The 16,782-nt window shown below is 46.1% G+C and overlaps 1 protein-coding gene across 1 annotated transcript; it reads right to left on the minus strand.

The window, feature by feature from the left end:
- Positions 1–6,920: 6,920 nt before the first annotated feature.
- FOXC2 (forkhead box C2) lies at positions 6,921–9,238 on the minus strand. Its single transcript, XM_084645131.1, has one exon. The coding sequence runs from the start codon at positions 8,646–8,648 to the stop codon at positions 7,242–7,244; it is 1,407 nt and encodes a 468-aa protein (XP_084501257.1). The 5' UTR covers positions 8,649–9,238; the 3' UTR covers positions 6,921–7,241.
- Between the last annotated feature and the right edge of the window lie 7,544 nt (positions 9,239–16,782).

Raw genomic sequence — 16,782 nt, forward strand, 5'->3', positions numbered from 1 at the left:
TTGATATAAATTATCACATGCCAAGGGCTGGGGGGGGGGGACGATCTATATTAGCAAACGCCTTTCGCTCCCAGGGGCTGTTTGATTGTCCACATCCAGCGTGTGCCAACAAAAAAAAAAGTGGCCCTTGGTTGAGTTTAGACATCAATTCTCCTAAGCATCCTTCGTTAAACATTATTTCACATAAACCTTCCTTGTAAAGGGGGCTCTGCGCATCCGTGTCGGAGCCCAGATGCCTTCACTCGGCTGACACCTTATCGACATCCGCCGTGGAGATTTTAAACGGGAGATCAACGTTTAACGTCGCCTCCCCCCCTCCTGTCCCCCCGTCCCCCGGGCTTTATTTAAATTCTCACCGACTCTAGTGCGTCTCCTTGAGAAATCCAAGCAAGAAATATTAAAATAATAAATACTCCCCTGCGATGGCAGCGGGCCCGGGATACAGACACAGGCTCACACGGCCCCACAGAGGTTTCTTGCCTCACTTTTCTGTACATCGCTGCGCGCAATTCCCTGGGGAGGCGAAGAAGAGACGTTCGTCTCGGGTTGAAAACCACCAGTCGGAGCTTCCCTAACAGCTCATTCGCTCCCTGGGTGCGTTACCCTCTTCGGATGCCCTGACCTGACAGGGTCCGCTTGGGAGCAGCCATCGACGTGTCTGTAATCCGAGCCGCTCTCGCTGCCACCGTCCGGGGCTGGAGGCGAGTGGCCGAGAAGCTCCGCGGGGAACTTTCTTTCTGCCTGCTGGGCACAAGAACCGAGCCGTGGGCCTCCTCCAGGCTCTTTAGAGACTCCGGGGTGTGCTTTCGCTTCCCCACACCCGGGCCTCGCGTCCCTTCAAGGCAGCAGGACGGAGGGAGGCTGTCCTAGCAGAGAGACACACTTGGCAGCCTAGAGGGCATTAGCAGCTTCTGTGGTCCCAAGAAGGGAGCAGAGCCTGGGGTGTAACATCTGTAGCGTTCCCCCCCCCCCCGCCCCACATGTGAGTTATTCAAAACGGCCCATAGCCAAAATGTTCACACTTGGGGCCCTAAAGTAAATCACCTAAATCCATATTTGGGCACCCCAATAAAACGATCTGATTTTTCAAGGTGTTTCGCTTTAGGCACCCCGGCTTGCCCATTTTAACCTATATGGTCCCATGTTATTATTCCCCAGATCGCCAGGCCTTGACATCATTACACCTCGTGCTTTGCATCTGAGTCCACGGTGCACGGGAGCTGCAGTCAAGTTTGTGCTCAGTGTCAAATGAGAACTAAAAACAGTTTGCCCTTTGCATGATGCAAAACGGGTGCTGGCGGCAGCTTTTTACAGCTGCGAATCCCTCTCACAGAGGCACTTTCTACCTGACGCCTTTTCATTTCTTTTTCCACGACCTGCTCAGGGCTTTCAAGTTCTCCAGAGTCCACGCCAGGAAGGAAAAATAAAACACGAAGGAGGCTTGCAACGAGATGCTAAAGGGGAAGCGATGCTAAACGGGGGGTTAATATATTTGTGCAAACCTGGCAGGTGACTAGAATGTGACCTTAATTGACTGTCTGGGTATGTTATATTTTTGGGAGTTCCTAAACGGACTGCATTTGAGTCCTGTAGCACAAAGGAAATTCGCTGTTTGTTGCTTGGATTGGCAGAGCTGGAACAGAAATACACAATATAAAGAGCTGTTGGATTTGAACACACACTTTTCTGATCGCAACTCATAGCCAACCTTTGGTACTCTTTGCCAGGGGATGGTGTGAGGCCAAAAGCATAACTGGGCTCCAAAAAAGAATTAGATAAATTTAGGGAGGATAGGTCCATCAAGGGCTATTAGCCAAGGGAGTCAACCCCATGCTCTGGCTGTCCCTAACCCGCTGACTGACAGAATCTGGGGATGGATCAGGCGATAAATTGTCTTGTTCTGTTCATTCCCTTTGAAGCGCCTGGCACTGGCCACTCTGGGCAGACAGGATGCTGAGCTAGATGGACCATTGGGCTGACCCGGCATGGCCGTTCTTATGAATTAAAGGTCATGGGAAGTGGGGAGGGATCAGTAAACTAGGCAGCAGATTTGAAGTCCCAAGCCATTTTGGCGTTACAACGTCTTGACAGTGCTAGGTGTCCACCCACCATCCTCATTAGCCAAAATAAACCCCAAACAAGGCTGGGCCCAGCAGAGGTGAACTCTGCAACACAGCGACTTCCCTGATAGAAGCTGATCTTGGCCCCCGGCTAGTTTGTACTTGAGCACAATTGAAATATTGGGCGTGGTGCCTGAGCGGAGGCTACAATAGGGTCGGCTCCTTAATGGTGCGCTGGGATTTATGTTGGTCCCTCACCTGTCAGCAAGTACGCTGTAGGGCCCGATCCTGCCAGGTGCTGAATCTGTCCCTGAATGAGGCTTACAGGTGAAGGTGGCGTCACACCATAACATGATTGAGGATGGGGGAGTATTTTGGCTGGCAGAATTATGAGATCGTCAGCAACGGTTGCAAGGGACGTGACTACTTTAAATGCTCTAAACACAAACGCAAAACACACAAGCAAACACACCCCGATTCTGCTCCCATCGAAACCAATGACAAAACTTTCATTGACTTCAGTCGGGTAGGATCCAGCCCCCCCTCCCCCCAAATAAAGCCACGTGAGTCAATCGTGTTGGAAAGAACTACAGTGTCCCACGCTATTCTGTGAGGACTCTAGGGTGGGCTACTTGGGGCGTTTGCTGTTGCTTTATGACTCTTGCAAAGCAAGAGTCCAGGCAATGTGACTGGACAGTTTAAAGATTTAAACTGTCTTATTTTTAGCACGGCTCTAATTCCCCTGGCTGGTTTAAACCACCTGGGAGACAATCATCCAGATCGGGTGAAAGCCCTTTTTTGCAAAAAAAGAGAAAGAAAGAAAGAAAGAAAGAAAGAAAGAAAGAAAGAAAGAAAGAAAGAAAGAAAGAAAGAAAGAAAGAAAGAAAGAAAGAAAGAAAGAAAGAAAGAAAACGACCTTAAAAAAACCCCAAAAACGCTCACCAAAATCTGAACAAACTGGTGATTAGATTCGCTTTTCCAGCAAGCATCTCAGACCAGAGTCGGGAGAACACGCCGATTGCTTTTATAAACTATCAGGGACCTATTTCACATGGAAAGAAACCGAGAAAAACAAAAGTTCTTGTTCTCTTTGACAAAAGTCTGTCTACAGATGTAAATAACAGTGACTGTGATGCAGAGCTCTCCTTGACCGGGGGGTGGGGGGAGGGAGGATCTGCAAGAAGATGCTGGAGTCTGTTTTCTGCTTGAAGATTTTTCGAATACAATGCAGAGGGGAAGGCAGGGGTAAAAACGCTACAGCTGTTTCCAAAGGGGGATAAGGGTGAAAGCTGATCGTTAGAGGGGGAAATATACGTATTGAAACACAAAATGTTACGTGTTTCGCACCAAAAGATTCCCAGGGATAGATTGAACTCAGTGTTTTCCACCAGAGCTTAGAGTTAATAGTAACACCTACTTGGAATGTCTCCGTCTGGTAAATGGGAAAAAACCATGCTTCGATTGTAAGTGTTTGCTGGGTGTTATTATTCTGTTAGGTTTTCCTTTTTTGAAAGAAAAAAAAAAAGACTCAAAATGAGCATGCCCGTATTATGCCCGAAAAACTAAGGTTTAAAAAGAGAGTCCAAGGCTGCAAATGAACACCCCCTGCGCCAAGGCGTGCAATCGCTTGTGAGATCGACGGCCGAATCTCACAGACTTTATCCTGGACCCAAAATGCTGCCACCCACAAAGAGGAAATTAGCTAGCTGCTGAAACTCTGCCATTTTCCAGGGCCAGACCGTTGCAGCTTGGCGACAAGGAGCAGGGAGCCCTGTGAGAGAGACATTTAAGTGCTTTCTTTTCCTGAGGATTTTTATTGTATTGTTTAATGTGACAGGGTCCTGCAGGAAGTCAGCCACCCGGAGAAGGGGGGACTTCAAGAGACAGAGACAAGGATGCATTTGACCTACCTGAGATCATTCCCTTCGAGTGGAAATCGAATAAAAATCATTACAACGCCTTTTTTAAAAAATGGTTATTACTAATTCTTCTTTGGGGACTTTGGTTTTCTACCATAGCCGAGATCAGGCGGGTAGGGCTCGATATTGAGTCGGGAAAACAGCTCGAGCCTGAGCGATCATGAAAATTTGGAAACGCAAACAAGAGGATGCTGCCCACAGTCACTGTTTAACGCGGGCTCCGCACTTCCCAGGGTCCAGTGTCACTCTGGAACTGTCCAGCAAAAAAGCAATTTTCCGGAGGGCCGCAGCTGGCATGCCAAATGCCCCCAGAGGGAAAGGACTGGTAGCAGCAGCGAGTGGCTGCCCTTTCGGGGGAAAGCACCCGCCCCCGGCTCTGGCAGTAGCTTCGGGAGGTCGATACTTGCCACGGGGCAGTCCTTTATCCCGTCAGCTATTTGCAAAATGCGACTGCAATAAGATACTATCGTGCGGCCAGCCTGGACCGCATGTTGGCACATCGGCACTGAGGCGTCTGTCTACACTCTGCCAGCCTGAGAATCCCCGGAGTGGTCCTGGGTTATTCAGCCCCCACCCGCTGCTAACCCCCATCAAGGGCCTAGTGCCCTTTAGACAAACAAGGGAAAGGCTCAAGCAGCAGATCACCTGTGCCTGCAACCCCACTCTGCGCCCCGGAGGCCCTATGCTGGAGAGAGAATCTGCCACTGGGAACTCTGGCTCAAGCAAGGAACCTGTTAGGGAGGAGAAGTGGCAAGTTTAATGTTAGTGGCCCTCGATATTCCTCTGTCTCCCTATCTCCCCCCCCCTCACACACACACACACGCGCGTGCAGGGGATTCTCACACCCAGCCCACCCTCTCCCCACCCAAAAAAAGAAGCCCCTGATTTCCAGCTTACAGGTACAGAACAACGCGATGAGGCGACTGTGAGCTGGGGGGGTTGGGGGGAGCTATTCAGCGAAAAATCTCCCCGATTTAATTTGAAGAAGGGGCGAGGATTTGGGGATGTCGGCGGGGAAGGAGAGTGTATTCGCTCCTCTTTTTCCCCTCCTTTCTCCCCGCCTTGCTCTTTTATGAATAGACAAAAAAACTGGAGAATTTGGCACGAGCAGCTCGGGTTTTTGTAGGAAGGCTGTTGACACGGAGCACAAATGACTCCGATGGGCCATGCTGCGTTTCAACCAAGCGTTTCAACGCACGCTGCCAGAATTCGGCCGCGTATGGTATTTGCCAGATCAAAACCAGCCCGGGGAATATTGTCTGCCACGAACTACAGCGTATCTTCTCCGTCCAGCTATTCACCTTTTCGTCCTAATAGGTGTTTAGTGGTTTTTTGATTTGCTTTTTTTATGGGAGGAGATTTGCCTCCTCAGCCGTTTTTATTGTGCTGCATTTATAGTCTGTGATTCCATAGGTTAGCATGGGTATTTACTGACAATCTTTGCAGCTGGCATCTACATTCGTTGGGGGACGTATGTTATTACCATTAAAATTAACTTGGTGGAAACCAGCTGTGTTTGAAAAGGGCTCCTAAGGCCATTTTTATCTAAAGGCTGCTTTCTTCGTTACCAACGTGCTAGACGATCCTGTGATGGTATTTTTTTTATTATTAATTATTATTATTACTAAGCAACAACGAGCCACTACACCTCTGAAGCATGTTAAAGTTGTTTACAAGGGATCTGAAGGGAGAGAAGGCTGGTAGCTTTCCCATATCCGCTGTCAGCCCCGGGCATTTATAATGAGAGCTCAGATTGGGTATGGGAAGCAGAAGATGAAGTCAAATGAAGCCAGATCTTTTGTACAAGAAACGAATAAAAAAGAGAATGCGTTCAGACAGTGCTGCAAAATCACCCTAATATGAACTTGCTGGGATAGTTCCTAGGACTTCCTAACGAGATCCAGATCAAATGTTATTCCTTATTATCCCCACAGGATGTTAAAAATTTATTTTTCCTGTACACTGTTGTTTTATCGGGGCAACTGCCTGTAGCATACTGCTGCTGAACTGAGAGGTAACTGACTACATTCAAAGCACCTCATAAGGCCGACATCTCAGTCGGTAAATAAAACTGTCAAGAAAAAGATTAAAATAAGAGTGATTAATCAGAACCTATCCTGATGAGGATTCTTTCACTCACATGATTTGCGGATTGGAGAATCTCACTCCAGGTTCAAGCCGGCCAATTGTCCTGGGTTTGCAAAGTGTTCTGCAAATCTTCCGATCCTGGGAAGCCCCTTTAAACTAAGCCAGGAATGCCTACATGTTCTCATTTCAACTATGCTATTTCGTCACGTGAACTGAGCCTTTGTTAAATAAATAATCATAAAAAAGAGTAATAAACCTTTAGTCTCCAGGAAATCTACTCGGTTTTAACATCAACGTGTTCCACGTTTTCTGCCCGAAAAATGGGATCAGGAAAACCTGCAAACACACACACACACACATTCACACATTCACACACACACACACACATGCGCCAGACTTTGAGCAGAAGAAAACAACATGGATTTATTTTAAGGTAAGTACAACGATTAAGACCACATAAGACAAACAAGCGTGAAGTAGAATAAAAACAAATAGTTCTCAGGAATGGTCAGGGTGGAGACTATTATACAAAACATCACACTGTCGTAAATAAAAAAACGAATCAGAGACTTTGTCTTTTTTTCCCAAAAATCCACCAACAAAAATAAATTATTTCCTCGTCTTGTAAAAAGAACAGCTCTAAAGAGGAAGAAATTCTCTTGCATAATTGTACAAAAAAAAAAAGGAAGAAGAAATCACTTGTAATTAATTGGGCTGCCAGGAATTGTTGGGCAACATAAAAAAAAATAATCCAGTGAACTCAACTTTAAATATTATATTAATGGCTCTGAAAATTAGCCTGATTAGAAATCCACACATTTTACAGCACAATAAGAGAACTTAAAATACCCAGGACATATATTTATATATATAATATATATAATTTTCTTTTTAATCGCATAATGGTCGCTGTGATATTGGTCCATAACTTATTTTCGGAGACCTCCTATACTTTAGCATATAACTTTGCCACTTTGTTTAGATAGCTCTCTATATATTTTAAAGATATCCCTTTTCAAGTAGAATTTACTTGTTTGGAATTTACAGACGATGGAAGAGGATTAAGGGTCTATAAACTCTTTGGTTCCCAGGTCCGCTTAGAGGTTGTAAAAGTATTTCCTTGTGCAGTCTTAAGTGTTTGCTTAATTGGCCTACCCAGGAGAGTCAATGCTAATCAATACTTAGTGCAGTCATAGGAATAGGGGGTGGCGTGGCGGTATATGGAGGGCGTGGATCTATAGGGGATCTGACAGCTTGTGTTGCCGCTCACCTGATGCTCGTTGAGGGTCGAGCTCTCAATCCCCAGCCGGTGAGAGTTGAACATGTCCCGGACGCTCGGGAAAGTCTGCTGCTGGGAGCCAAACGTGTGCCCGGAGAGGTGGTTGAGCTCGGTGCTGTGGTTGAGGTACCAGGAGGCTGCCGGCTGCCCGGGCCCGCCGCTGGGATGCGGGTGGCTGGGGGTCAGCGCGTTCTCCTGGCTGGAGGCCAGGTTCATGGTGGCCAGGGGCGAAGCGGTGCCGTTGGGGTGCTCCGAGATGGCTTCTTCCAGCGCGGTGGGGACGCACATGTGGCCCGGCCTGTCCCCGGTGTAGAGGCTCATGGCCCGCATGCTGCACTGGTAGCTGCCGCTCGTGTCCACGCTCTGGCTGCACGCCTGGCTGTAGATGGAGGGTTGCGCCTGGGGGTAGCCCAGCGGCAGCGAAGCCACCAGCCCTGCCCCTGTCCGGCCGGAGGCGGCGCTCCCGGGGCTCAGCTCCCCCGGGGGAGAAGTCCGCAGGGTCATGATGTTCTCCACGCTGAAGCCCGACAGCCCGTTGCCGGCCGGGTGGTGCTCCGGCAGGGAGCTCTCGGTGGACACCGACGGGGTGGAGGCCACGCTCCTGGGGCTGCCGCTGCCCGGGCTCAGCGTCTCCACCTTGGTGATGACCGGCAGGTCTGGCGAGGAGGCCTCGCTCTTGATGACCACCTTCTTCTCCGAGGCCTCCTTGGAGATGTCCGGGCTGGAGATGCCCGGCGCCTTGGGCTGCTCCTTGGCCTGCCTCTCCTCCTTCTCCTTGGGCACGTCTTTCTTCTTGAAGCGCCGGCGGCGGCGCAGGAAGCTGCCGTTCTCGAACATGTTGTAGGAGTCCGGGTCCAGGGTCCAGTAGCTGCCCTTGCCGGGCTTCTTGTCGTCCCGGGGCACCTTGACGAAGCACTCGTTGAGGGAGAGGTTGTGGCGGATGGAATTCTGCCAGCCCTGCTTGTTCTCCCTGTAGAAGGGGAACCGGTCCATGATGAACTGGTAAATCCCATTCAGGGTGATCTTCTTGTCCGGGGCGTTCTGGATGGCCATGGTGATGAGAGCAATGTAGCTGTAGGGAGGCTTCACCAGGTCCTTGGGGGCCGCCGGCTGGTGGTGATGGTAAGGCCCATAGGAGCGGCCCATGCCGGCGGCGTACTGGTCAGGGTGGCCCGAATAGACGCTCATGGGGCTGGCCATGTTGCTGTAAGTCCCCGCGGTCCGGTAGTAGTTCTGCTCGCTCAAGTAAGGCACCACTCCCAAGGCGTTGGGGTCGGAGACGGAGTAGCGAGCCTGCATCATGGATGGGGCTCCCCCAAATCGCAAGGCGACGCGACGAAATCACCGGGGTCCGGGGGAGGGGGGACGAAGAGGGTAGGGGTTTTGGGGGAGAGGAGCTCACCCCAACGGGATTCCTCTGCAGAGGAGGAGGGCGAGGGAGGAAGGGGTGAGAGAGAGGGAGAGTCTCAAACACAAGCTGCCCAAATCCAACAGGGTCCTTAGCAGCAGTAAATCAGCAGCATCCTTCGGAGTCGCCAGGCGGAGCGTGCAGTGCGGATATCTAGTGATCTCTCTGGGTTGTTGTTTTTTTTTTTTTTTTCAGAGGTGGTAAAAGCTGCTGCTAAAAGGGAGGCAGAAGCAGGGAATAATTCTCGCAGGCAAAGAAAAGTCTTGAGGGGGGAAAAAAGATAATTCTTGCAACAACAACAAATTCTTCTGGGAGGGAAACCACCACCACTTCTTGCGAACTCGGAACCAAAATAAACTCTAGGGCTGTGGAGGAGCCTGTGAGAGTCCGGTGTGTGTGTGTGTGTGTGTCTGTCTGTCTGTCTGTCTGCGTGCGTGCGCGAAGAGCCACCGGCGAGCCCCGCAAATGCTAACTCCCCTTATAGGGTTTGGGAAAGTTTCAAAACTTTTCTTGCTGAAGGCGAGTTTTTACTCCTCGCCGGCCACGCCTCTGCCCCCGACTTTGAGCCAATCGCCGCGCCCTTTGCGGTGGCTTTGTCCAATCAATGGGCAGGGAGAGCGAGAGCGAGAGGCTGCGGCAGAGCAGCGGGGCTGGGACCAAGGTAAACGCACCGGGGCTGTATCTTTCGAAGGCGTTGGAAGGTAACGAGCATCCAGCGCGGCTCATTCGTGACTTTTGGTTGCTCGCGGTAGGATTTTAAAGGACATGAAATGTAACGTATGAGCGGAATGGGTTTTACGCCGTAAGCCAGGCCAGGTTCATGACGAGCTGATCGCAATGATCAGCGATCACTGAAAACACTTCCCCGAGCGCTGTATTTATTATTCCTCCAGGTTTTTAACGGAGGAAACCTGCAATGCTGTATAAACACAGAGCTTCCCAATTTAAATACATTTTAGTTTAAAATCAAATCACCCTCCTGTCCGTGGGCGGCTATTCAGAAGGGGCTGATCATTTTCTTGGGTTCTTTCTCACACGCTTCTTGTAGCGTAGCTACCTATAAAAGCATTAGCACTGAAAGCTAGGGGATGGCACACATCACATTTCATAGCGTACGCTATCAGATCAAACAGCCGGCACTGGGATATTTGGAAGGTAGCAAGTTTGCAGCTTCCTCGAACACTTTCAAAAGATTTGAGCAAATAAAAAGAAAGAAAGAAAGAAAGAAAGAAAGAAAGACCCAGGAGAAAAAGACCCACATCGAGATGAGTTTTCTTGGGTTTGTGAAACCCGCCCCTCCTGCTTTCCCTAATGATTTCATTACAGGCAATCAGATTCGGTTAATTAGGGACGCATGCTCGGGGAGTGCAAAGTTCCTGTATTTGCAAAGCTTCTGCGAAGTGCGCTGCATTGATCGTGGATAACGTTTCTCTCCAACGCAGCCAGATGAAGAAAGAAATGACCTCTCCTCCCGCCCCCAAGTAAAATAGAAAGCAAAGAACAAAACCACCTCCCTTTGGATCCAAATTTCTGAAAGGTGAATTTAAATTAAAACGGAATAAAATAGCTACAGACCCAGTCTGTGTCCGCTGCCTACTGAAATAAGGCCCTCCGTCTACAATTTACTTCATGCGACTTTTGAAAAGACCATCTAACAATTTGTGCGGAGCAAAACTCAGTCTTCGGGAATCGGTAAAGCTTCAGACAGGGACACATTTAACAAAAAGAGAATTTCGTGTGTGTGTGTGAGAGAGAGAGAGAGAGAGAGAGAGTGAGATATGTCTCCTTATTTATCTTAACAAATATACTCAGTACATAACTATCAGGGATCCAAGTGGGGTAGGTATTGCAGGGCTAATGGTCCTACCTGAGAATCACAAAAGCTCTCTGTGAATGTCTTAATACAAAAGGGAAAGTTTTTTACCCAACACTTGTAAATCCACCAAAAACCTGTAATGGAAATTGATTGTAAAATGCAGTTGATGTCTTGGAAACTTTCGCCTTCGTTTCATAGCAATAAATTCAAATGACACCCTTCGATTTCTTTAGGTAGAATAAATGCCAGGGTGATTTTCACAAGAGCATAAAAAAGCAAATTAGGTTAGCATTGCTGGTGTCTCATTTAAATGTATTAACGGAGAAACGGGGTTTATTTAACAGGTTTTTAAACGACTTCCCATTTTTAAACTTCAGCTTTCAGTACAACCACACTTCTGATCAGCCCTAATTGTTTTAAAGCACACAATAAGCATAGGGGGACTTTTTTTAAAAAAATCATACACAATTTTAAAAAGTTGTAAACGTCCAACTCTGCCCAAAGAAACACTGGTGGGTTATAGCTCTTTAACCTATTATTTCCTAAAAGTTTAAGTTTTGTCTCAACAAATAGCCTGGTTACTAAACCTTACGTCCCATCAGTTCACCACTCTCAAAACTTTACGGAGCGTAAGTTTCTAAAGAAATCGAAAAGACGCCCTGTGCCCTCGCATCACCCATTTGGAAAATCTGTGGAGCCTAAGTCCAAAGGATCTGAAAAGCTACAAGACAAAATAGTTTCAGCCCCAAACGAGAGACAGCTAGAGAGATCCTTTCAACCAAGAGCGCAAAGGTGGACAAGAGATATTCTCTTTTCCTTGGAATGCTCCGGCTCTTTTTGGTTTCCCCATTAGGACTCCCGGGAGCAATGTTTGTTTGAGTTATTTGAACAACAGCTTCTACGTGCCTAGAGGTTTTGTCTTTAAATTTTTTATTTACCCTTGGTGGACACTATAAAACAATACTCTGAACCTTTCCACTACCAGATCCCCCCCCCCCCCCCTTTGAAATGTCCTTGCAATCTTGGAGAATGTTTTTATGAGAAACAAGAACATTGCAAAGACCCGGTTGCAAAGACTGGGATAATCAGGCAGGAGATTTGTCCCATTGTTTTTCTACAAAGGCAACAACAGAACCAGTTGCTTTCTGGTAGCCAAGTGAAGCTCTCCTCAAACATCACCTGAACTCTCCCCCTGAGAGTCTAGTTTGCTCACTTTGTGGGTTTTGGTGCCCTCTAGGGGATACGCAGGAGACTGTAAATATTTTTCTCTGCAAACGTTCAGTGCATTGAATGGTAAAAATGTCGGTGCTGACACCTTGTGGACTTATCCTGGCAGAGCAGTTGTAGTATCGAAAATTTATCAAATGTCAAACACGAACGTGGTCTATTAGTTTTCGGGGGGGACTGTCCTGCGGCCGTGTGTCAGTAGGTGCCAGAAATGGGAGGCAAGAGTTTATTACAAAGAAGAAACGAGTTTGCACAGGCAATGAAAAACGAAGCTTAGCTGTTCCAGTGACTATGTTTTTCCTGCAAAAATATATGCACATACTTGCCTTAACTCTAAGCATACGCGTAAGGCTTTGCAGGACCAGAAACGAACACAGCAGAGGTAGCGACATCTGAAAATGGGTATGGGGAAATGACCCAAATACACACACAGAGAGAGAATCAGTTCAGAGCAGCAGCAAATGAAGATCCAAACGTGTCTGACTCAAAGCCAGTTCGTTAGTTTCAACCTTGACTACCTTGAGGAGCCTCCGTTGTTTCATTGTTTCCTGTGCAAAACGTTAGACAACCGTAGAAAGTTTACTAGCAAATAGAAACTTGTTTCATAACGAGCCAGATCTAACATACAATTTCAGCAAAATGAAGTAGGTTTTTTGTTTGTTTGCTTTTTGGAATTTAGTTTTTCTCTAACCCAATGCTATAGAGATTCTAGAGTTGTCTTGACTTGTATTCTGTACAGTATTGCCTATGATAATAATTTGATTAATAATTCTTCAAACCAAAGCATTACAAGCAATTACCTTACTGTATTGGTTTCATCTCCAGGGCAGAAAATAAAGCACAGAAATGCATCTGCCCCTATTTTTCAGCTTTCATTTTCAAGGAATTTGCAAGCTTTCTTTTATTGCTGTCCTTAATGTGTCAATTTCTGAGGCTGGAGAAAGGATTTGCAATAAAAGGCACTTGCAAGAATTGTGGAGAGGAGGGGAAAAATACAAAGGGGATTTGGAATCCAGGCTTTTAGAAGCATTCCTTGGTTTTCTTCTTCTTCTAAAACTGTAAAACACTTCAAGAAAGATTTTCACATTTTCCCTTCTAAATCAAATGCTTGAATTTTAATAGTTCTTATAAGACAATGGTTTATCTTTCACTATTTTTGTAAGCAGTGTTGTAGACTCCTGGATAGCAGGAGATTAGAGAGAGGAGGTGGCTGAGGATATCTTTTATTGGACCAACTTCTGTTCATGAGAGAGACAAGTTTTGGAGCTTGAACAGCTTGAAAGCTTATATCTCTCATCAACAGAAGCTGGCCCAGGAAAATATACTACCTCACCCACTTTGTCTATCTTTCTCTATACTATATTCCAATTTTTAAGCAAAATTATTAGGTACTCAGATACCACAGTGAAATGTGCAATACGGGAATTATAGTAGTATAGACTAGAACACTCCCTTTTATTAGGGATTTTTAGGGCCTGATCCAAGTTCTATTGAAACCAAAGAGAGACTTTCCACTGACTTTAGTGGGAGGTGGGCCATTAGTGCTAAAGCTCAAGTTGGCAATATATGTATGACAGTGAGAAAAGAGATCTTGGAAAAGTGATTTTGAGCAAATGGGATTTTAGTCTTATGGGATCAAACAATAGCTGATGCATGAAACCAGTAGAAGAGGCCTCAATTGTTAGGCAAGTTGCTAATTTAAGAGCCCATCCCCAAATATTCCTAAATGTATCACGTCCAGTTCTGCTTCACCTTTGTTAGAAGACCAACTCTTTTAAGCAACTATTTTTGATGGCTTCTTAGATAGATTTCATTATCTATCTATTTATCTTAGATAATTATATGGCCTCCCTTCTGAGTGTCCCATAATCTTTAATGTATTTATCTTCACAACACCACTGTGAGATAGGAAAGTACTATCAGCCCCATTTTATAGGTGGTAAACTGAGGCATTAAGCTGCTAACTAACTTGCCCAAGGTCACACAGGAAGTCTGTGGTGGTCCTGGGACACAGGCCTCCAAAATCCTAGGCTGGCCCATGGGACCATCCTTCTTCTCTGATATACAGTAAATTATTTCTAAAGGGGAAGGGGATAATTGTAGGCACTTCAGTCCACACAGAGGAATTACCCTTCCAAAGGTTCTGCTTCACCAGATTTAGAGTATCATAATTACTCTGAATTAAAGAGAGGTTGTAAATAGCTCATCAAGGGCCCAATCCTGAACTCCCTACAAAGACAAATAAATGAGCCATCAATGTTATTGGGAGTTTTGCATGAATCGAAAGTGGAGAGTTGGCCTCCAAATCATCAAACATCTGATTCACGTGGATGGTCTGTTATGTCTGGATGGGGAACCATCGACTTCAACAGCACGCAGTTTTGGTGTACCAGTCTTCCTGGATGGATCCCACTGCCCACGGCCCTAATTGCTTGTATTGAAATCAGGGTGAGTTTCACCATGGACTTCAAGAGAAACAGCATCAGGCTCCAGGGTTATTGGGACTGTTCTGCATTTAGCCAAACATGTTCATATTAATCCATGTCCAAAAATGCCCAGTGAACTTTGAGCAGAAAAGGTTTCTAAAGACCTGACTTTTTTTACACTTATTTATACAGATTTGACAGAGAAAACATATATGCAATCAACTGCCATAGCAAAGAGAGAATGCATTTGTATCTGCCCAGCAATACAGGGGAGAGATCATGATCACCAAGGTGGTTTTCCCGGGGTGAGGATCATCCATTGCACAGTGGGTGTGCTGACCCCTGTGATTTCCCCAAATACGGGAAACTCAACTGCATAATTTGTGGCAGTGGGGGACTGTGTCGGTGCTTTCCCCTGGAAAAAAATACATCTGTGACTATTCAGAAAGGAGTATCCAAATTTCTTCTGCTTTCTGGTTGGCACAGTAACAGTCAGTTCTGACTGTGGATGTATATCAGCAGCATCCAACCCAAGCAGATTAGAACCTAAATTCATAAACCTTCTCCCACCACCACCCTTTAAAATAAACCTAGGTTTCATTGTTCCCATGACCCCGTATTCCACTTGATACAGGAATGTTCAGATTCTTGAAACTCTGTCTTCCCTGAGTCGTTTTTTGAATATTTTAATTCTATAAATAATAATAAATACTGTAATTTAATATCCCATTAAATTCAAAATTGGAGAGAAAAAAATGCTACTTTGAATAGATTTTACATTGTTCTGTTCATAAACGACTGGATTTCAATGAAAATGTAATTGGTTGTGGGGCTTTTTTATTAATGTGCTTTTCCAGATATAGCACACAATCAAAAGAAAGACCAAGATATTTCTATAACTTTTTGGACTACACTGTGTTCTCGGTTTTTAAGCACAATTCCCCACTGGCTTCCACTTTAAAATTTATGGCACAGCATGTCCCTTTGTACATTTAATTTCAGGAAGAATATCACCATTGTTCATGAATTTGGGCCATGCAACCATTTATATTGTTCTTATTAAAACTGAGCTAAAAGACACCTTGTAATCCCCAGCTGCAGACTGCTGGATTATAACATAACAGTTGCCCACCAATGAGGACATTTCAAAAAAAGAAAGCGGAGCCAAGAATATCATACCCAGAAACTCACAAGAGGATACTTAATTTAAATCAAACATTCCACTAAGGCTCCTTATTTGGAATAGGGCAGAATTCTATAACAACACTCCACTGCCCCAGAGCTTGAAGGCTCAGTAATCCTGCTGGTTTTGAGAACTGCATATACAGTAGAATTTGGCTGATGGATAGATCCATGACAGGGAAGTATCCCAATTAACAAAATGTCCTTTATAGCATAGGATCCCATCCTGTAATCCTTAATTCAGACTAAATGCCATTGACTGGAAGAACATACATGCTGACTCAGACCAATGATCCATCTAGCCCAGTACCCTGTCTTCTAACAGTGGCCAATACCAGGAGCTTCCGAGGGAAGGAGCAGAACAGGCAACCATCGAGTGATCCATCCCCTGTTGTCCAGTCCCAGCTTCTGGCCATCAGAGGCTAGGGACACCCAAAGCAAGGGGTGGCATCCCTTACCATCTTGGCAAATAACCATCCTCCATGAACGTATCTAGTTCTATTTTGGCCTTCACAACATTCCCTGATAACAAGTGCCACAGGTTGACTGTGCGTTGTGTGAAGAAGTGAACCTGAGTAAAAACATCAAGATCAGGCTCAGAAATTAGTATTTTTATCAGATGCATAAATAAGTACAATGCTGTGTAAAGCAATCATGCAGCTAGATACATTGTATCCCCTGTGCACTTTATTTGCACTGGGGTAATTGCAATTTAATTTTATGGCATGTAAGAGCATGCCTACCCTTCTCCCACCAAGGATTCGAGACCAGACCCTTTCCCTACCTTCTATCATTTGCTGCTGTGAAGGTAGTTTTGCAGCTGAGTGCCGAATGTGAAATCACTGTTACTTCACAGGGGCCAGAAATAAGTGAGAGGAAGGCAGGCCTTGTGCTCGAGGAGCTGGGCTGGGAAGCAGGAGAGCTGGATTTGATTCCAGGCTTTGCCACAGATTTCCTGGGTGACTTTGGGTAAACCACTTCCCACTCTTACAAGCATGCACTTAATATTCAGAGGACAACTGCAGTGTCGGGGTTTGAATCTCTGCATTGTTCACTTCCCCATCTGTGAAATGGGGATAATAAGGCTTCCTTCCTCAGAGAGCTCATTGCTGGAAGCCGGTTTAGAGTCCTAGGCGAACCAAGAGTGAAAGAACTTTTAAAATCTAATTATTTGCTCTCATGTTGGACAATGGCAATGAGTGATGCCAGCTTCTTTTGTCGTTTCACTTTCCCCACTTGGTATTGCTGACTCCCGGGCTTCATCCGCTGCAGGGGATGTTCAGGGAGTGTCTCTGTTTGTCTTTACCACAACTGCTTGGGAGTGGATTCCTTGCCCGGGGTTTAGTGTTTCTAAGAGCTCCCTGTGACGCTCTTTCC

The sequence above is a fragment of the Lepidochelys olivacea genome (genome assembly GCF_965140295.1).
Source record: "Lepidochelys olivacea isolate rLepOli2 genome assembly, chromosome: 12".
Taxonomy (NCBI): Eukaryota; Metazoa; Chordata; order Testudines; family Cheloniidae; genus Lepidochelys; species Lepidochelys olivacea.